Source organism: Centroberyx gerrardi, chromosome 16, assembly GCF_048128805.1.
Source record: "Centroberyx gerrardi isolate f3 chromosome 16, fCenGer3.hap1.cur.20231027, whole genome shotgun sequence".
Classification (NCBI taxonomy): domain Eukaryota; kingdom Metazoa; phylum Chordata; class Actinopteri; order Beryciformes; family Berycidae; genus Centroberyx; species Centroberyx gerrardi.
Window position 1 is genome coordinate 19,553,814 of NC_136012.1, and position 22,713 is coordinate 19,576,526.

At 41.9% G+C, this 22,713-nt stretch overlaps 1 protein-coding gene across 1 annotated transcript in view; it reads right to left on the reverse strand.

The window, feature by feature from the left end:
* diaph2 (diaphanous-related formin 2) overlaps positions 1–22,713 on the reverse strand; it is a 386,425-nt gene that overhangs the window by 155,113 nt on the left and 208,599 nt on the right. Inside the window, exons 21-22 of the mRNA XM_078288946.1 lie at positions 12,451–12,549; positions 7,718–7,812 (exon numbers count right to left, since the gene is read on the reverse strand). Coding sequence (XP_078145072.1) covers positions 7,718–7,812; positions 12,451–12,549 — 194 coding nt within the window. The remainder of the gene's footprint in view (positions 1–7,717; positions 7,813–12,450; positions 12,550–22,713) is intronic.

Genomic DNA, 22,713 nt, shown 5'->3' on the forward strand with positions numbered 1-22,713 from the left:
AGTGAAAACTGGTTTACTCTGTGTTGCTTTCTATGTGTTTACGCATAGATTAGCCACCACTCACATTGTGACAGCTTCAAAATACCAGTCACAATTGAATTGGATGGGAATATTACTTAAATAAGATCAGAAAATAGATTCAGATCAATCTATCATCACATAAAACATTATGACATACATCTACAAACTATTTGTTTCATGATATTGTATGCTTCCATATGAACATAAGCGCTGGAAGAGACCCTATGTAAGTGAAGTATTACGCAATTTCAATCGAAGACTACTTATCATTCATTCATTCATTCATGCTTTCTCTTTACCTAATCAGAGTTGGTGAACACGTTCCCTCTTTTTCCAGAGAACCAATCAGAGTTAGCCGTCACTTCCCTCTCTTTTTCAAAGAGCCAATCGTCTAAGTGACGGGAGTATATACACGTCACCTACTATGCTATTGCCATTCTCTCAGATCTATGCCGTATGCTGCTGTCATTCCAGTCGCTGTGCTTACCTTCCTCCCTCCACCACCCCATCACCACCAATGTCCAGGCTCCAGAGGAACTCCGCAGGGGGACATCCTAATTCCTACGTCCATCCCGGATGTACTCCTAACTTCACGAATGGGAGGAGTTCCTCCATGGAGTTTACGCCAAAGTTTACATCTTGTTTCACGTCATGAACAGTGTTGGCAATAACGCGTTACAAAGTAATTTTTACTGTACGTTACGTTACTGTAATTCCACTACTTTTGGCAGTAACTAGTAACTGTAACTAATTACTAATTTTCAGTAACTTGCCCAACACTGGTCATGAATAAAGTTTTTCATTCGAGCATTCATCCTAGTCTCTCCTGATTGAAGTACAAGATGAGCAAATACTGAGAGATTATGTCATTTCTGGACATAAGATCATGGTGAACAAAAATATTCTCTTCAAAAGGGTCCTTGCATCTCTGTGCATTCCTATTTTCTTTGTGAGTGAGCATTAGCTCTGATCCACCAAGGTCAATCTAGTGATGAGCTTTGATGTGACAGGGTTAATTTAGAAATGGGCCATAATTGGACATCACAGAGTTTCTGCGTCTGCTAAACTATATATAGTGCATGAGGGACCATGGCTTCCTTCTGCATAATGGGGGTAGAAAAGCTGATTAGACCTTAAAAGCTTATATTTGCCTGGGGGCATTAGAAGAGGGTATGCGTGTATTGTAGGAACTTTAAGGAGCTGTAAACTGTAATCCATGCATTCTCTCTGTCCAGGAACATAACAAAGAACAATTTCCCAAGCCGTTCCAATTTAGCAACATGGGAGGTCGAGTTACTCCAGCAGAAACATTGTACAAGAAAAATAATAAGAAAAAAAACTGCAAAGACAAAGGAAGATAGCATAGAGAGTACAATTTCTAGCATGCATTTAAATTCTTGGAAGCCACTACCACTTAATCCATCCAATAGAAAAACAACAAAACAAACAAAGCTTCCTAACTTCTGTGGATATATTTTGTCTTAGAGACTACGGCCCTTGTTTATCAAATTCAATTCGAACAGTGCTGTGGTGCACAAAATCCGTGGCATGATCACTTGAACTTATTCATAAATTTCCTTGGACTCTGATTGCCTTGATGGACCCATATATACCACTGCCTTATCCTCAGTAATAGCCCAGTATATATTATTTCGTCAACACAACATATTAATAGACACACAAGTTGAAGGGAACATGAACATTGCTCTCCATCATAATGATAAAAACGACATCAAATTTGGTCTCATTTAGGCTAAGGTATGGAATATGCTACACTTTCCATAGCCAACTGACACCTGTGCTGAGACATCACAGTAAAGTATTTTCTTATTCATACGCATGAACTGCCAAGTCAGTGTAAATATACCATCTGACTAGAGCAAGTGACATTTTTTTGCGTTGCGGTTTGCTTTTATAAAATTCTTACAGAACATGCAAACGATCAAAAGCAGGTGGTGATGCTGTTTGAAAGCACTCTAGTGTGACGGTGTCAGCCCATGACGTCACACTGACCCTGCCAGAGAGTTGTATGAATAACCCCCTGCATGTGAACCAGTTGATTCCTGTACAAAGTATTCAAGTCTACAAGTGCTTATTAATTATCTGGGCATTGTTTGGCCCCCTTGTGTTCCGTTGGCAAGAACTATGAGGGCATGGGACCAAATACCATCATTATGCCAGTTAAGCCTTCCCCGTGGGGCAAAGAGGCTGCGAGGGGCTTTTGGAGAGATTAAGACACCAAAGGAGAGCCAACTTAAGACAATAGCTTCCTGGCAGTGGACTTCCCTTTCTTGGGTTTGTTTTGTGAATTATCTTGCTGAGCTGCAGACAAACTGACAAAAGAAAAAAATATATATATATCTATATATCTATATACAAAAGGAAATCCTTTATGACACAAACGAGGCAGCAAGGTCTCAACATTGTCCAACCCCCAGCCTATAACCATTGGCCTCCACTGACTTTCTGACGAATGTCAGAAGTTTCTATGGCCTTGAATAGAGCATCAGTATTTTTGTGTGTGAACTGTATTATGTGTAGTGAATACAGAAAGAGAGGGGAGAGTCTGAACGCAAGACTCCCAGGTTGTGGCCTTGTCAGGGTGCAGACAACGGGAGCGGGGTTGAACGTGCTGATCTCCATGCCCTTAGCGTGGGTGCTACTCAAAGACACCAGGGGGGCTGGAGGGCCAAACTGAACCCAAACACAATGCAACCAGGCCCCTGAAGCCCTGAGCACACGTGCCTGTCCCCTTTCCACACAACGCAGTTCCACAGGACTCTTCCCTTGCTGCCTGTCGCCAGCCAACAATAGCAATGAATGGCTTTGTCAGGCTGTCAGCCCTTTTAAAGCAGACCTTTGCCAGGCTTTCTGAGGCGCAGTCTCTTTTCACTGAGCCAACGTTCATTATTGTCTTTCATTGTCCACCTTTTCATCTTATTGTTATTCAGGGTATTGTAGTGCGGTGGCTCTGATGTCTCCTTGCATTTGATGAAACTGACCTGATATCTAAAACTGACCTCTGTCCACCATCACTAAGCCTATAAGATTAATATTGCAGCTGGCTAAGGATTTCAATGTATAAGTAAACTAAATGTGTGTGTGCACATTCATGCACGCGCTGGCATGTGTCGGTGTGCACATATGTATGCACACATAGATCACATGGATCCCGCATGTGGTTCTTGGTTGGATGATAAATGGCACAGTTGTGCAGAGAGTGGATAATTGACATTGTCTGTCCATTTGCATGTATGTCTGTATACTGGGTGCATGGATGTGAAAACAAGTGTGGAATTGCGGGGATTCATACGGAAGCTGGATGGATGGTGAGAGCCAGGCCTGTCTGCTGGCGTTCAGGGATGTGTACATCATCTCTGAGGCGTTGATGGGCCCTAATGCAGAATAAGGAGAGCCAATCAACTCCAATCTATCCGCTCTGCCAGGGTGACACATTGTAGGGGTACTTCAAGGCCAGCACGCTGCCACATTCAGCTGACAAATCATTACATTAGACATGTCGACAGAGCAGGAAGATGATAAGATTGAGTTACAGAATTTTAGATGCTTTATGAACACCTCTTCCTTCCTTGATTCCTTCTTTCCTTTCATTCCTCCTTCTTCCCTTGCTTGTCATTGAGCCTCACTCTCCTCTTTGCAAAATAAAGCAGAGGCAGAATTTTGAACTGGAGTGGATTTTTCAATATTTTATTCTCCTTCTGTGAGAAGTGCCATAGGATCTGTTCAGTACTGCATAGCTTTGTAGAGCCGGCACAAATATCACTTTTCAAGTTTTGAATGCTCATTAGTGTTTATGAATGAAACTTCAAACATTCATTTTCAAAACACTTAAAAAAAATAAATAAATAAATAAATAAATAAAATCACTGAGCACATAAAATCAAGTGTATGTTTTTTCCACTGCACAAGTACTGTACTTTACCCATGCAGGGCCTGGAAATGGCTTGGCACAGTATGGCACAGGATCTGTACCCTTTCGGTTTTCCACTGCAGTTTTGATCATATGGGACCGTGTTCAGAGCAGTTAACCTAGGTTGACGTAAAGAATGACTTATCCATTTCCTTTCCTGCTCCTCCATTTGTTACTCTTCCGAAAAGACAGATCAATATTCCAACATAACCCATGTCTCAACTTAAACACGCTCTGCACTTTGTCATCGGCCCGTAATGCGATTAGCATTTGTATTTCTTCTGTTTCCCATTGTTGCAGTGTGTTGTCGTTGTTTTGTCTCTTTCCCAACTTTCGCTGACCTTCCACTTTCGTTCTGTTTGTTTACAACAGCTGGGTGTTTAAAAATGACCGTTGACCCTGTGCACTGCTTGTGCATCACATGCGTGATGATGTCAATCGTACCAGCACCCTTTGAAAGCGGGTTGGTATCAGATACATAAGGATGCTGTATCAGCACGCTTTTACTGTACTAAAACCGCACTGAACATTGAACAAAATATAATGGAAAATCATACTGTACCATGACAGTACGGGCACAGTACAGCACACTACTGCAATGGGAAAAGCATATATGTATATGATCTTAGGAAACATAGGATACTAAAATCTAACAAATAGCTAACAATATTTAGCTAATGGTAATGCAATATGTGATTTATCTATAAACGACTTAACAAGTGAGCCATGGAATTTGACAAGGCCCAGTGATATGCCATTTTTGTTTGGCATAGCCTATTTTATACTTTTTGTTGTTAAGAGCACAAATTGTGACATGTGGTTGACATGTTTTCAGCATCTTAAGAACTAGCCTATGTGCAACAACAACCAGTGGCCCTTGGGAAGTTGTGTGGCTGCCAGCTTGCATCCACCCACCCCCAGTGATGGGGGAAACTTAAAGTCTTGTAAAGCACATTAGTTGAGGTGATTAGTTTAACACAGGTCAATAGAAGGCCAGAGACATTTCTTCTCACTTCTGACTGACATATTTCCCTTCTTCAAAATGAGCTCTGCACCCTGCGTGCCGCTCACCATCCCGCGCCTCTATTTTTTAGTCTAAGTGCACTCATCATCATCATCATCATCACAATCACCCACTCCTACTAACAATAACAAAAGGGTGTACACATTACCGTTTTTATTGCCCAGGCCAGGCAGACATCTCTCTCTACTCTGTGTGCAGTTGTCCATGTGAATAAATGGTGATTGGCGTGTGGCTGAAAGTGGGCGGTGTGGAGTGATTAATCAGCATAATGAGTGTAGATGAGCACTGTGCAGATGGAGCCCACACTCAGAGCTGTGTCACCCAGCAGGAAGTCTCTTTGCTCCCCCTCGGTGCCTCTGTATTGCTCCAACTGTATTTCTCAGACATGTGTCACTTACCAGCTCGTTTACTTTGCTAGATCACTTCTGCATGATTATCGTATACCCATTTAACCCTTATTTCACCAGGATGGTTGTCAAAGAACACTTTTTTAAGTAATCTATCAAATTTCCATATAAATAAATGCCTGTTTTGCTACTCTCCATCGGCAATCGATATCACACATTAGTGATTCATTCATATACCCAGTTTGTGAAAGCTTTTACATTTGCTGTCCTAAAAACCTAGAAGCAGGCTGCACTGTCCTGAGGAAAATCCTGTGGTGCACAGGTAGTGATGCGTTTTACGTTTGCGGTAGCAGCAATTTCTTTGGAATAAAAGAACTGGTTAGTTAGCATATGCAGCAATAGCCACCGTGCCAGAACTGACAAAGAAAAGAGCGGTACAGAAACTCAAACTTCATCAACAGAAAATTGAAAAGTGAAAAAGTGAAAAGAACACATAAATTGCTCAGAGGAAGACAAAGGTGCTAAAAAGGAAAGGGACCATCTCTGTAACAAAAGTAGGCATTGCCTGACCAAAATGAAAAGCACTCAAAGATGAGAAGAGACTAAGGATGCAGATGTGCCTTTTTTCTTTTGGTCAGGTAGGGTTGGCCATTATTAGCCAAAATCTAAACTGAGCAAATGTATTATATTGGGCCAGTGCCTAAATTGATATGCAGCTTGTTAGATATTATTTATTTATTGTTAAGTCATAACGCAGGTCTAGTACTAACATTACTGTAAGCAGCTGCTGTCTTTTGTCAATATAACTTTATTATCTGTTGAGGATTTGCTTGTGGATATCATTAGTAATAGATATGCAGTAATGTTGTAACTAAACACAATTCCCACTTATCACTTTATCAGCCTGGGGGAGTCACTGGGGGGACAGAGGGTTATGCACCTATCGTCTCAAATTGTTGGCTATTGAGCAACTCCGCTGGAGCAGTTGGTGTTTCTGTGCCTTGCTCAAGGTCAATTTGATGGCAGTTGTTTGACAGTGGGGAGCGTGCTTCTTTTTCCCTTGCCCCACCCAGACTTACCCAGTCTATCCATTTTGTCTGGCGGTGTGTGTAACGAGGCCCTGGTGGGGATGGGGTTGGGGATATGGCTGCGCTATTGACAGATATACAGTTTTTGTACTTTGCTGCGAAAAGGCTGAAGGTGGGGAAAAGGTCAACACGTTAACTTCCTTTCTCCTTCACAAAGCAGAGGGGGGGCTGGCGTGGCATAACTTGCACTCTGTACTCTGCCAGATTGCCAGCCAATTAAAGGTTATCAGAGCTCAAAATAATAGTCCTGCAGGGCCGCTCTCCTAGATAGGCACCATCTAAATATATATTGCCTCACCACCTTTTACTACTGTCTGGCATCTAAGTAGTGAAGAGGAAGTAGACGAGCTCCTGTGCATGTGTTTGTTGATAAGCCATGCGGGAAAATGGAGGACACATATATCGCTACAAGGGTCTTATCTTCCTCTTTTTTTCAGAGACCTCCCGACTCAATAAGCTTGGGTGAACACCACACATGAACGATGCCCCCTGGTGGTTGAGCAAAAATATAACATCGGTGCACGTTCAAACGCACACAAAACAATGTATGACTGCCAAGATTATATTGAAATCGAGTCTTCTTTCATTCTCTGCTCACTCCTGAGGTCTACACCTCCTACTTCACAAATGGAACTGAGAGACAAAAGGCAGCAGGACTGCAGAAACGCTTGATAAAAGGATAGGGCGGGCAATGTCAGCGCAGATTGTGGCTCATGCTGCCAAGTGATGCATCTTTACCTCAAACGACCCACCCCATTTGCAATTACTGCTTTCTGAGACAAGAAAAACAGAAACAATGACTAAACAGGGAGCCTTTAGGAAGCTCATCAATCATGGTTTAAGACAAAGGCAAGAGGAAAGGAGGGTGGAGTTGGAGAGACTTTGCCAAGCCATGTCCTGCATCATCCATTATAAGAGGATGAATGGGGGTCTCTATGGTCCATGTGAGAATGAGGAGAGACTAACTTGTGTCAAAAAAAGACCATACCGAGTTTCAAATGGGGTCACCAAGCTAGCGACCAGGCACATAACACAGTGCAAAATTATTTTTGCACATGTCTGAGCACAAAAGTAAGTGCAAGGCATAAGCACACATACACAAGCAAGTACAGCTCTCTCTCTCTCTCTCTCTCTCTCTCTCTCTCTCTCACACACACACACTCTCTCTCTCACTCTCTCTCACACACACACTCTCTCTCTCTCTCTCACTCTCTCTCTCTTTCTCTCACACTCTCTCTCTCTCTCTCTCACTCAAACATTTTCTCTCTTGGAAAAACTAACGCACAGCACTGAACATCAGTCTCACCTGGATGAGTGATTCGCTCAGTCTTTCCTCGTCTACCTCCAGCACAATGTCCCGGATCTCTTCATAAGGCAGGCGGAACGAGCCCAGGAAAATTGCTGTTGTGATGGAGAGGGAAGAGAGAGTCATTTCCTCTCCTTTTTTTATTAGACCGCAGGGTTCAAAGAGACATTTCAGCACTCATCGCTCCTCAGACAAAATGACCACAGACCTAACTTGTCACTTGGAAAAAGTAATACACTTTCTGCCCCTCAATAGGATTGTTTGTGTCAGCCTGACAGAAATTGGGAAGGAAAACATCAAGATTTACCAGTAACAGTGAAGGGTGCAAAAATAATACCATCTCTGCTCAATCATTCCTAAAAAAAAAAAAAAAAAAAAAAAAAAAAAAAAAAAAAAGAAAATAATAATAATAATAATAATTTTATAATTTATTTGTTATATATTATAATGTGCCAACAAAGAAATCAAACAAACAAAATCCCAGGTAAGCAGTTCTTTGGTCCGAAATCAGGCAAAATAGTAACTTGTTGATATTATTATTATTATTATTAATATTTTGGGGGAGGAGGTTATTGATGTTTGGGTGGATACAAAGAAGTATATTGAATTCTCCTTGGGGACAGGGTAGTGGGTGTTTCACTCTCCAGGTGGGGCGCCTGCTGTGGAAATTGGAGCTGATGGTGGGTCCAGGTGGAAGTCACAGGTGGAGTTTTGGTAATGAGCTGGAGGAGAGTCACTCAGCAGCTGCTGTACTTCTACAGCAGCGGGACTTGATGCCTGTATTTTATGGAGCAACAACTGAGAGGGAGCAGATCCATAAATATATATATATAATATAGGGTTATTCACCTACCATTTCCTTTCAAACAAAGTGATTATGTATTACTGTATCACCAAATTACTTTTTCCCCCAATTATGAGTGTGCCTGCAGTGCAGACTGGAGCAGCTAATAAGCAGGTTCAAAATGTGTGAGGAATCATTTGGCAAGAAAACAGTGCGATGGGTGTGTGAATGCAACACCTTGTGGAAATTTTGTGACATTCTTACTGCTGTGGCATCACACAGTGCTTCAGTATTTAATTTAGTTAACTCCAGAGTGTGATACTCACATTGTAGGCATAGTCAGAAACACATCAGAAACTGCTATCTTTTAAAAGAAAAAATCCACCCAACAATACTTTAACACCGTTAGAAAACAGCTACTGGTGATGTACCTTGCATTCCAGGGATCATTTTGTTGTTTGGTGGTGTATTTTTGTTATTCCCGTGGATAACTAGCCAAAGACAGCTGACATGATGTCTTGTCAAAATGCTTCCAGCACAGTTACAATGGAGCCTAATAAGAGAAAAAAATCCAACGATCTAAAACAAACAGTGAATGTCAGGTTTTGGTCAGTCCCTCAGAATTGAAGAGGAATTTCTTCTTTCTAAACACCACTTTGCACCGATATTTATCACACAGCAAGAAATCCAAGAGAAAGAGATGCCCATTTCTCCACCGACAGTAGCCTGAATAGTTTACAATGCAACACAGCTGCAAGACATGTGTTTTGAGTAATGGTGAAGCCCCACCAAACATGCTCCGTCAAGTGACAATTCCAATTCCATCTCCATTAATTTTCTATAAGAAGTGAGCATTTCTCTGTGCAGCACATGCTGGCATAGCTTGCAAACCAAGCACACAACACGGGGAAAGGGTTGCCATGCACGAACCAATCCATTTGACCAAAGAAGATTACATTAATTGTGTAATGTTTCTACCAGCTTTCATACACTTTATCATTACCAGGAAGTAGTAAGCTAGCTGCCTGAGCATGTCTTTTGAGGGCAAACCAATTATAGCGGTGCTTACACGTGTTAATACTTGAATGACGTGTGAATGTCATGGTGTGACAACAAAAGAAAACCTGACCAAATGGTGTTCGAACGAAGCGGTCAAAACCACAATTGAATTTTGAAGCCAATAAGGAAATGTCAGCAGGCTGCAGTTCCTCTAACGTCCACTAGGCTCTAACGCTCCAAAAAGACCTGGCTTAACTCCATGCAAGTCAATTGGATCACAACCCAACTTCTCACTCACAATATAAAGTCTTTTTTTTTTTTGACAAGAGGTTATGGTCTCAGTAGCTAATTTTGTGTGTCCAAATAATTGTGTCATTAACGAGATATATAACGGACATAAAACAGGTTGTTTTCCTAGTGATTGACAGGTCGCCTGTCCAGTGATCGACAGGTATCAACTGAGTAAAAAAAAAAAACTTTTGGACCCCACTGTAAATGTAGGTCCAAAACCACAGAACTTATCCTTTAAAGCATTAAGGATTTATAGTGATTTCAATAAAATCAGTTTGGTTGGTTTTCAAATGTGAAATGGAAAATGGAAAATGTGACAGTGTCCAAGGGTTGAATTTTCCTTCAAGACACCCTATTTGATGAAATTACAGATTACTGTGGGTGAAACCGGTCAATATACACAATTTAGATCTCAAAAGTTAAGAGATATATTCCCACATATTATATTGTAAAGGCTTAGAGATGAAGAGAATATTCTTGCATGGCCAATTCATTGCAAAAGAACAGTTACATTTTAATTGGTATCATGTTTCAGCTCATTGTTTGACAAACATACATAACACCTCTCTGAGAAGCCTATTCGCATAAAAAAAGCAAAACCAAAAAAACCAAATCATAGCAAGGAGTAAAGATTTAAGAAATAAAATAATATTCACTTCAACATTCATGCATGAGATTTCAAGAACAAAGGATTCAAGGCTTTTGGGAAAATTCTGGGGTTTGAAGAGAGTGAGTACAAGTTAATGAAGGGGTTATTTTTGACTGGGTAGTCCATTGCGCAATCCAAAGATACAGTAAATAACAGCTCATCCCATATCTGGGAAAGTTGATTCATGCTCATGGAACCATGTGCAGGCAGCCCTGGTCATCTTGTCCTCAGTGTGAGGTACAAGCACAGTGGAAAAAATGCAAGCTTTATCAGGCTGGTTTAGTAAGGGTTTGCATAATCATTATATCAGATTACACAAACTGGCACTGACATCTCTAAATTACCTTCTATCCCACCAACCAACCCCATCTCAGCCACCATCCTTGACCTTTCAACACTAACACACATCAAAATTGAAAAGAGAGCTTAGAGGGTTCAAGGGCAGGCAGTGAATGTGATCTATGATGCAGTAGTGTGTGTCAAGGCGACTCGGGGGAGCTGTGTAGGAGCACATGTCTCCTAGCCATCGCCACTCTGGAGGTGAGATTTTCTACACTTGTATTTGCTTCCTGCCAAAATCAAAGCCCATCTGCCAGGGTTGTAATCAAAGATGGCAGCAACACCGATCAACATTGTCAGAGCCCATACACGAGTGCTCATGCAATGGCATGCACACGCTGGCGCTCGGAGATGCATACACACACACACACATACACACACACACACACCACTCTGTGTGTCATCCGTATGTTCAACCCGCCTGCCCATTCCTGACATCAGACCCCAATATTTTCCCTGATAAACTCATTCATCTGTCCTCTGTTCATGGAAGAGGCAATGATATGAAGCTCCCATGTGCCACTGTCAATGCTATCAACACCACATAGGAAGGGAATTGCTAGGGAGGCACATGGTTGATATTTCTGAGATATATCCCTCAGAGTATTTTGACATTCTAGTTTGCTCCCACTTGTGCAACCCTCAACTGCAGTACACAGCGATTTATCCTTCACCTATAAATATATTCATCCCAGACTGATGTATTCCATTGCATATCCCTCTACTCTTCCCGTATAAGAGAAAGAGAAAACAAAAACAGGGACAAACAAGAACAAGGGGGGGGGTTTCTGTGACTTGTAATCTTAGCATTTAACATGCATATTTCATGAGGAGTTATCGGCTGTATTGTATCTCTGAGGTAAGGGATATCCAGGCTGCAGCAGAAATCCCTATAGGGTGGGGGACGCAATAAAAATTGCTTTCTCATGCTCCCCCCATCAATCAACAGAAGGCTTCCGGCAGTCACCCATTTCTTGGTGTAATGAATTCATACACACACTTTATGGAGATGGGACCAAGGGGGTTCATAGGGGGAAGAAAAGGCGCAAGGTTGAGAACTGTCAGTGCAACACTGAGGCATAAGCTTATTATTGTTAACTTATACCCAACCCGAGATCACCAAGCCAAGAGACCTCCCCCTCCACACTTGACGGCACCAAAATCAACCAAAGGTCGGAAGTTGAGGTAAATAAATATATGGTGATCACTCAACATTTTCTCCACACAGGCTACTAAAACTATGACAACACCTCCACGTAGCTTCAGTGCTCAATTCTGTTAGGCATTTGCTTTACAAATGATTACAGATGGGGAGCTTGGATGCAATCTATATGCAGCTGTGGTGACCACTGAACAATTGCCAAGAAAGCATTTCCCTAAAGGCTCAGGTAAAACAATATTACATATATTGAATTAAGGGCTTTCAAAGCTGTTTGGGGGGGTATGTAAATGAGGTGTCAACGGAAATAACACAGACATTATTGACACATAAAAGGGTTGTCATTGTAAAATAGAACAGAATAGCCTATACCACTTCATAAATTGATGGTGTTAAACATGTGGTTATTGATTGTAAAATGCAGTACAAAACAAAACAAAACAAAAATAAATTTAGAGTATAGATGCCAGGGCTGCAGGAGTTTAAAGATGAACAAAACTGCATGTACTTACAAAGGTTCTGTGCTGTCTTGGCATCCAGGATCCGAAGCTCTTTCGTCTTTTTCTTGAACTGGGTCACTCTGTCATCAGTCTCATCCACATCCTTTTTTACTGCAGAAAAAAAATAATGTGTTTAGCATTTCTATATTCACATTCGGCAATTCATTAAATAAAAAAATACATATTTAGAAGTCTTTTCAAGACCTCCCTCAACAAAGTGAAATCATTAAATTCATAGAAGGATGCAAATGGTTGTCATTTTTCCATTATTGAAATATTAACATTTGAACTGATCAATCACTTTCTCATGCTTCCAGTACAACCAGAAATTTACTTATAATATGTATATAGTACTTATATAATATAAATACATATGGGACATTGTTGGTGCCTTTTGCAATATCAAATAGATAAACCATTTAAAGAAAGAACATTTGGGTAAAGTTATTATGTCAGAGTTGTTCTCACAAAGCATACTGCTCTTAAAAACTAAATGGCAACAATGGTGCTGAACTGGTCAAAATAAATGTTGTCTTTTGTGCTCAGCCTTACACTCAAGAGTCCACTGCACATATGGTAAAACCGGAAGGTGTTGACAGGAGGATATGAGCGATGATAGCCCCCTTTAACGTTACATACTTTTTTGGCCCCATGGTTGACTCAGAGGCTGCAGCCTGGAAGGCTTGTTCCACTCCTCATTGTTCAGCCAATCACAAGTCATCTGCCTCTTATCAAGCCAAGCAACTGTGTTAGCCCGCTTAGCCCACTAACTGTATACAAACTCTTTGTTAGCCAGCAAAATTGTGCCTTTCATTTTTAGCATATGAAGGAATGTCTGATTTATTTGTTATAAATCATTTATAGGCTAACTTAGCTTTGATACCAAGCTAAACCCCAGCTAGCAAGCTAGTTAGCTTGCTGCTCTATAGTGCCTCCAGGCTGGTCTGGGTCACAAGGCAAGCCAGATTCCTGAACTGCTGATGTGATTCGCAAATTATCCTCCTCAGAGGCTGATATGAAACAATATTTCTTACAATGCTAGTTCACAGTGTGCCCTCCTTCCATACTGGTTTGTCAGCCTCAGAGGCTTAATGCTACTTAGCATGCTGGTTTACATTGTGTTCTCCTTCCAGATTGGTTTGTCAGATATGGCCTCAAAGGCTGATATGAAACAATACTGTGGTAGTTCATATTGTATCCTCCTTCCAGGCCAGTTTGTCAGATGGCCTCAGAGGTTGATATGAATGAGGAGGATGCAATGTGGATGCTAAGTAATATAATTCATTATCAGCCTCTGAGGCTGATACCAGCCTGTAAGGAGAATGCACTGTGAACTAACATGGTAAGTAGTATTGTTTAATTTCAGCCTCTGAGGCTGACAAACCAGCCCCGATCATTTAATATCAGCCTCTGAGGATGACAAGCCAGCCTGGAAGGAAGTTGCAGTGTAAACCAGCACAGTAAGTAGTATTGTTTCATATCAGCATCTGAGGCTGATGACAAACCGGCATGACAGAAGGTTAGGAAAGAAGTGAATCACATTAGCAGTTCCGATATCTGGCCTCCAGTTTGACTCAGACCAGCCTTGACTCAGGACATAAATTACATGCAGAATTGCCTTTGCAGTGACATTAGATAGGGTTAGCTAACAAAGAGTGTGTTTACAGCTAGCATGCTAACAGTTGCTTGGCTTGGGAAGAGGCTGGTGACTTGTGATTGGCCGAATGATGAGGGGTGGAACGAGCTGAAGCCTCAGAGTCGACCATGGGGACCAAAGACAGACAAGCACATTAAACCAGAAACACATAATGTGCAAAAAGATCTGTTGTCATATCACAACAAGCACACTGTCCTGTGGATGACTTTTCCCTCTTCATTTGTTTGTGTGAGTGCCAACAACACTGTCTCTGTGACAGTGGGTAGATGGTTGATAAACAAAGCTCCTTCCCCTAGGCTCTGTCTGTCAACCTCCTACAGCCAAGGAGATAATTGTGTCACCGCCATAATCGTAGTGAGTGACACAAACTCGCTGTTACTTTGCTGAACATGGTAGCCACATCGGTCAAAGACTGAGGAGACTGACCCCTGTCCCCATGATGGAGAGTGTGCATTCCTTGCATTGGGAAAGACTGTTTGTCAGCGAATATTACTCTTAACATACCCTTCACATACTGTACATCAAGCTTGTCTAGAAACACGGGTGTATATGTAAATACACACAGAACTTGTGCAAAAGCTCAACTCATTTATTTAGGAGTTAACCCTAAAGCACACAACAAAAAATGTAAACTGGAAGTACTGAGGTAGGGAAAAGGAGATAGAGGAATGGGAGGAGTGGTGTATGTACAGGAGGAGGAAACAGCAGTAGGAGTAGGGAAAGAAGACTCCTTAGACCCTTCCCTCTCTCCTGATGGCTTGTGGGAGAGGCAGCACACTTTGCTGCTAATCATCACAACTCCTCTGTTTAAGCCCAAGGTGGGAGTCTCTCAGGAAATCTAGAACAAACAAGCCGCTCCCCTAGCGCTGGCTTGCATATTTGAAGAAACAATCAAAGAGGCAACATCTCCTGGGCAGGCAGAAGAAGTAATGCTGGAGGCGCCTGCCGAAATCCAGCGCTTGCTGTCAACACATGACTTCAGGGATGAGATTGTTTACCGTATAAAGCTGTGTTGAAATGGGGGGAGGTATGTCCCGCTGCTACAATACCATGGTTGAAATTTCTGTAATCAGCACCCGAGCAGGAGCCTCACTTTGGTTGCACTATGACTTAAAGGCCACTCAGAGCATAAGACAGGACAGGCTGCTTCACCCTTATTTCATAAATACATTGAACTGGGAGTGGCTAGCCTATGAATCTTAAGTGAAGATGTTCACTGAAGTAAGAGAATGATGCTCAAGATGTAGCAGAAAGATGCAATCACTGAATCTTGATTTGGTTGTATTGTTGTATTTTCCAGTGTGAAAAATCACTGCATTACAAGAACGTTTTCGACTGAAAAAAGGTTGTTAAACTTTGATTTGAGGATGTGGCTTTTATGAGGAATTGATTTTACAAGACTGGCAAAAAGATCTCATGTCCTTGGAATTCAGGGTTAGTAATTTTCCTCCGCCACACACACACCAAAGCCAACCTTTCACATGAAGTCACTCAACAAATGTTAATCAAACCGCTTATTTACGGTAAATTACTTCATGACAAATCCCCTGGACAATGATATCACTTCCACAAGCGAATTGAGTCAGGGTAGCCAGGTTAGTTTCTGTACCAAGCTTCTTTTTTTTTCTTTTCTAGCCCAGCTTGATGGCTATGATCCAAGGAACCATGCTGGGTTTCTCATGAGGCAAGAGCCTTGGACAAAGAAACTGGAGAGCCAGAAAAAATAAAACATCAGGAAACAATGATCTCCCTCAGAGGATGGCCCACAGACTGAGGGCAAATTAAACTGAGAGGGGGAATTTGGCTGGTTGATGTTCTAAATCGTTCTCTTCAACCTCCATTCCCTTTCCTCTACTGCCACTTGAATCTCTTACCTGGGTACCTCACACTCTCAGCAGGGCGCTCTTGGCCCATCCGTCAGTGGCTCAGCTGTCCTCGCCCTTACCCCCGGGGCCCCACGCCATCTCAAATTAAATAGAAAAACAGTGCCTCTAATAATCTGAAACAGGCACATTCCTTTCTGATACCATCCTATAGTGCTCAGAGCTCTCCCGCTGGGCACTGAGTAGTGGCATCAGTTGGCTGATTCCTGCTACAGTATTTGCTGGCTGACTCAATTATGCCACATGTCACATGTTTCCTCTGAGCACTGCATGTGGACTGATGGGCCCTGGAGGGCTTGCACAGACTCTGGCTGCCATGCTAGTCAGAGGCCCGGATGTGTGGAGAGGATAACTGTAGGTGGCACGTTTCAACCAGATGGTTCACCACAACAATAAAGTGGGTTTTATAAATATGACCTACATGCAAATTATATTGATAAGAGTGACTAAAAATCTAAAATATCTCAGTTCACTTGGCATCAGACATCGGTCTACTTAAAAAAAGGAAAAAAGAAAAAAAACGTTTTTTGTTTTTATGAAAATGTGAATTTTTGAATGTGTGATTCGTTTTATTCTGCCAAGTAAGCTTTAACCTCCCCAACCGAGTGGTTACACAACAGTTGATCAAAGTCCTTGCCAAAGTTTAAACGTGTTTTACTGGTTGCCTAGTGGCTAAAATGTAATACTCTGACAACAATGCCATCCCTCTTGCACAGTTTTTTATTTGTTAATGCAATCTCCTATGTATCCATTTATTGGAGAACGGCTTATGGTGGGCACAATGTGGGGGTGTTTTTTTTGGCAGCTAGCTGGTTTGCTTGAAGCTGCCGTGCACAATGGAAACATAAAGCTATATCTCGTAGAGACGTATCATTTGTATGACAGCCTGTCAGACCAATGCATGGTGATAATACAATCGTAATTACAAGCTAATAACAGAGACATGTTAATTTATTAATTGTTACTGGGTGGAATAAGAGGGGTGGAAGAAAAGAAAAATAAGAAGCAAGTTGGGGCAAACACTAACAAATAATACAAAAAGCTCTCAAAAGTTCTCTTAAAGAGCCCCTATCTTACACAAAGTAATTATTACATGCTATTAGCAGAGTAAAGACATGCCGAGCCCATGTAGGACAAAAAACATCCTGTTGAAATATGAATGATGCCTTCAGAGCAGCACACCCTGTATTATGCAGAGCTCAACTTCTGCATAGTTGAATCTTGGGCCAGATGGTCCTCTAAGAGAGATGAAGTCAAATGTTTTTGACTTGATATTGACACATGCAAGCTGGAGTTGAGAAATGTGCCAGTGAAATATAAATAGTTAGTATTTCACATTGATTTCTTGTAATATAGTAACTTACAAGGGTGGGAAAGCTTTGTGAAACACATCAGGGAGGAAGAGTGTTTCACAATCATGTTTAAACAAAAAACAAAAGACTCACTATGGCCAACATAACCACATGAACAGAAATCTCTGGTGAATGTAACTGTTACTCATTCCATTAACTGTGGGGGAGTAAAACCTTGCTCAGTGCCAAAAGGAGTCAACGGAAATTAAGGAGGGTTCAATGAAAAAATTATTTGAGTAAAAACTGATTTGGCTGATTAAGGATGACTTGGCATCTCTGTTAAGCCTTCTCTGTGGGCTTTGGACTGAGGTATACCCCTGGGAGGCTCTGTGATACCAAGAGTTCTCCAACACTTGGACGTCCAGTCTGTTTGCTGGCTCAGAATCACTATCCTGGTTGCCTTCCATCTGATATCTCCCTCAAGACGTCCAGAAAACCCAGGGCATTACAAAGCTAAACACTACCACATGTTCACTTCCGGACACAGACCGTCCGGCTGAGCCCCGCCACCAGACACCATAGAATGAGGGGGCCTTGAAAAGAAATAAAAGAAACTGCAGATGACAGGTCTTCAACAAACATATTTAAAGGCAAGGCAACACAGAGTGGAACAGACAATGTGGAGTCTGGCTCTCCACGAGGCAATTTATTCCCTCGAATGTGCAATCTGCCTGCAAACATGTGCCCTGTCCTCCATCTCAGGGATTCACACTGAGGATTGAGCTGCTGGAGAGCTGCCAGCCCCTCTAAGGGAGATGGATTCTGGGGAAGGAGAGCTACTGGCCTCAGCCATGCCGGCTTCACTGAAATATCAATTCCGCAGAAAAGGATTGTAGAAGTATTTAAAATTACATGTGCTGTTTTAAACACCTCTGGGTGAAATTTTATTTTTTTTATTTAATTTTATTTTTTTGTTGTCTTATTGTCTTATACAGTATATATACTGTAAGGTTTTTTTTGTTTTGTTTGTTTTTTTTGGGGGGGAGGTGTTGTCTATATAGGCTATATATATATATATATTGGAGAACAAATTGGAGACAAATGTTTTATTTCAAGAAAGGTTTTCAACTTAACCATTGCGTTGCAGTTTTGCCTCTAAAATGTAATTTCAGTGTCTTACACAGTGATGCAGTGTTCAACAACGAAAGTTATGAAAGCCACTATAAAGTTACAAGGAACTCATTTATGATTGTGTCTATACAGTGTGTGCTTTGATTTGTCTTTTCAGCAACAGTTTGTGCTTTGGTCAAATAGGCCACTTTTCTGTAAATCGATGAAAAGTTTGCCTGGTAAGCGCCCACAGTGCATCTCAGCACATTAGGCTGCCATGTTCCAGGGTACACTGCCTTTGAAGTCCTGTATCTCTTTCATTTTCACCCGTGAAAACAGAAAACAGATGTGAAATCCTCCCCTGAATACTGGGGTCAAAATATGGGAGTGTACTGTGGGTAAGTAAAATGTATTAAGGGGGAAAATGGAGTGGACAAAGAGTTTGCTAAATGTCTGTTGGCAAGATAGAGTGTTTTGGGAGGGGGGAAAAAAGAGCCTGGCCCAATCACACCTTGAATAATGAGTGAGACCTCCCAAAATAGAGAGCACACTCAAGGTTTGAAAACACCATTTGACCAGTGAATTCCAGCTGTGACCAATTTCTCCCATTGACTAGGGCTAAACAGAGGTCTCTCTCTCAAACCCAAAGCCAATTTGCCGTCTGGATATAAACCTCTCTCTCTACTCCTCCCGCTATCTTGGATCTCAAAAGCGTGCTCCCACTCTCAAAAAGGCAATCCTTTTCTCTTTCACTCAGGGACCTGAAAACGTTTCTTTTACTTTCAGCCTGGCAAAGTTGCATTGATCGGATAAAAAAAAAAAAAAAAAAAAAAAAAAAAAAGATCTACAAAATGAATCTGAGCAAAGCATAACAAACGGCTTGACATCGAGAGGAGTGCTTCATGCATAATTAAAAATGTGCAAATGGGAGGGGTTTGGTTGGTTGTTTCGGGTGGGGGTGGGGGTGGGGGGAGCGACGGGGGTGGGGGTGGGGAGATGGTGTGTGTTTGTGTGGAAGGGAGGAGGGGAGGGGGATGGGAGGTAGATTCTGATTTTGTGTTCAGGAAAGCTTTCTTACCATTCCATTATGCATCATATTACCAGACAATTTGGGCTTTGAGGGTTTTTTTGGTTAGTTTAATTTTTTTTTGAATAAATACTAAATAAATACATAAATACTTGTTAGTGGAGTGATTAAGTATCTCTCATAGCATAACTTCAAGTAATTTGCGTATGTGTTTTCCTTTGCCAGGCTCTAACCTTTACAAAGCAAGAATGTTGGAGCTGTCTTTTTTAGAAGTACTCCACTGAACTACTGAGTCCAAGGTGAACCAATTACAATGGAGCTGCAGTTGGGGGAGAGGTGGAACTCTCCACCATGCAATCATCATCATGCCTAATGATAACAGGGAGTAGGGGAAGTGGCTGATAATGATAATGATGATGGAAATTGTGGAGAGTGTGTGAAGTGTGAGTGCATGCACACCAGTCTGAGTCAAGTAAAACACCCCTCCCAAAAATATGTACATGCGTGCACCCGTTCATCCTTGCATGAGTGCGCGCAAATAAATGACTTTTTGAGCCAAGTAGCTTTCTGGGGTCAACTGTCTTCCCATCTTGAAGCAGCTGGTTCTTATTATCCAAGAATAGAAGGTGTGTGTGTGTGGGGAGCAGGATGGGTCCCGCAGAGTGACACTCTGACCTGTGGCCAGTAATGTCTTCAGTATGCAGGGAGAGGCCCAGCCCACGCTTGAAGGTACACAGCTGGGCCTGGAGCACGGCCCAGTGGGAGAAACCACCTCCTCTTCTAATGAGACACACATCCACACACACACACACACACACAGATCTCCATTTAGTGCTCCTCTTTCCTGTTTCTCTTCCAGCTGGAGATGAGAAGGATTCCTGCAAAATGTGAATGTTTCCTACAGTATGAGGATGGTCAGTTTCTATCAAAAGTGTAGAATCAGAGCAGAGATGTCATCATCGTGTCACTTGCCAACTTGCTAGGTCTGCTGTGAGTAAGAATTTGCTCTTAGGTGAGATTAAGGATACAAATAAACCTGTGCATGCTAAGGAATCTACTAGCTGTCGGTGGTATTTAACTGATTTCTCTTAATCATCCACCCCTGATTGTTGTCATCGGTTATAGTTTGTCATGGGTTTCCAAAGGAGCTGCTGGAGCTTTACTAATATCTTATTCACACTGGGGGTATCCCCTGACCCCAGCTAATAGCTAATAGATTATCTAATACACTAGGGATTCATGTTCATGAAGAAGGAGAAATCTCTCATGAAGGGAAAGAGGAGCGTTGCTCCTGCAGTATCTTGTAGGTCAAAGAACTTGGCATTACACCAACAATCAGGGTATTTGTTCAAAATGTACCACGGAAATGAACTTAAAAGAGAAAAACAGCATAAAAATGTTGCGCAAATGAAAATCCCTCAAATCAATAACTGAGCATTGTCAATGACCTAGGCCTTGGTACAGCCTTTTAACAAGTATATTTAATCTGCCCACATCTTCACATCATTGTTGTTCTGTCTCTCAGAGGCAGGGAGTGTGGGAAGGCTCTGACTCTGCCTTTTAAATTGGTCGTGGAGACAGGCTCCTGGGGGCAGCGAATGGATTGAGCCTGACAGCCGATCAGCTCCAGGAAACCATTCTCTGGTTGTGCCAAGGCAGCTCGTCGTGACCCAATGCGCTTGAGCGCTGGTGGAAAGGCAGTAGCTGATGGTCCAAACGGCTGCCCCTGGCGTCCATTAAGACCCCGCCATGCCGACCTACTTTAAGCATTCAGTAGACAATGCTGAAGCCGGGCTCATGTCACTACGGGGGGATGAAGAGCAGAGATTTGAGGCTAAGGCTGTTCCTTGGACAGCTGGCAGGATAACTGATGTCCCAGCGGTCTCTATTACCTCTCCCAGCACCACGCTACATAGGACCGAGCCCAGACAGAAACACCAGAGTATACAGAAAGGGGATAAAACAGGGGTATCATGAGGTAGCTATACTGCTGCTCACCTTAAAAACTTTTGACAATGGTTAATTGTGCTTTTTTAAAATGTGATTATTTTCCCTTCAATTTTTGATGAAAGTATGTAGAATTAGTTTGAAATATGTTCAGTATGTCATTCAGGTATTTTGCAGCAAAACCGCATGCACTTCGTCTGTGCAGTGATTGTCCTACTTTGGAGTCTAGTCGACAGGCCTGCGTTCTGTACATTTGTCAGCTGACAGAACATAATCTGCCCTCTCTTTTTTTCAAAGAGCACTTTTTCATTTGCCCTTTCTCTCCCTTTCACCAATAGCCCATTTCTTTTCTCTTTTATCATTGCTTGTACAACATTTCAGGATGAAAACAGGATGTAAAACACAAAGCAAGCGGAGGAAAAAAGAGGCGGTTCCATTTGTATTCTGTCTCGATTAGTTCAGTTTCGTTGTTTCTTTGCTTTTATTTATTTGCCTATTGCCTTCTGCTTGGCCTTGTCACCCTCTGATCATATCTTTTGCAATAATCCTTGGATCCAAACTTACCTAGTCCTTGTAAAGCCTAGCCTTATGACTAAAAAAAAAATGACTGATGGAATAAAGCTACAAGCTGTTTTTGGGCATGATTGTTGAGAAGAGAAGGATAAAAAAAAAATCATTTGTATCATGCAATGTCACTAATTGTGAGACTGTTTGTAGTTTGAACAATACTTCAGTTTCCCGACTTTTTTCTTCTCAATGTAGCCACCATTGCTTTTTGCAATCTGAAAACAGGCAGGTTTGTCTAGTCAAACAGCTAAGAACAGAGTGATGCATGAAAGGTTGTCAACCAAGGAAAAGACGACCATGCAAGGTTTATGTTATATTTTTAAGAAATGTGCTCAAGTATTATCCCTTCTTCTTGTGAAGGTTAACCGATAGGTTGATCCAATTTGTCTACCAAGGCGTGAAAGGACTTAAGAAATACTTCACATCTCTGTGCTGGGAAATGTCAAGGTTTGCTGAAGGATGAGGACAAGAGGAGGGGGAAATGACTTTTTCCCTTTTTGGCGGCTTGACTCCATGCTTGTTAGCAGCAATAGGTTTATCCTTGGGAATCAATGCTGGGACAGATATGTACAGAATAATTGTAAGTCCCCAATCGCATAAAAGACAGCTGGTGCTATACCTGCCACTAAAATGCATGCCTTGCCGCTCAGGACACAAACCATGGATACCCATCCACCCCCAACCCATCTAAAGATAAACAATTCCTGACAGGCATTAAGTTTTGAGTATATTCTGCGCTGGGATGGCTGGGGTTGGGCCGGCAATGTGATTGAGGCTTTAACAGCTTCCTTC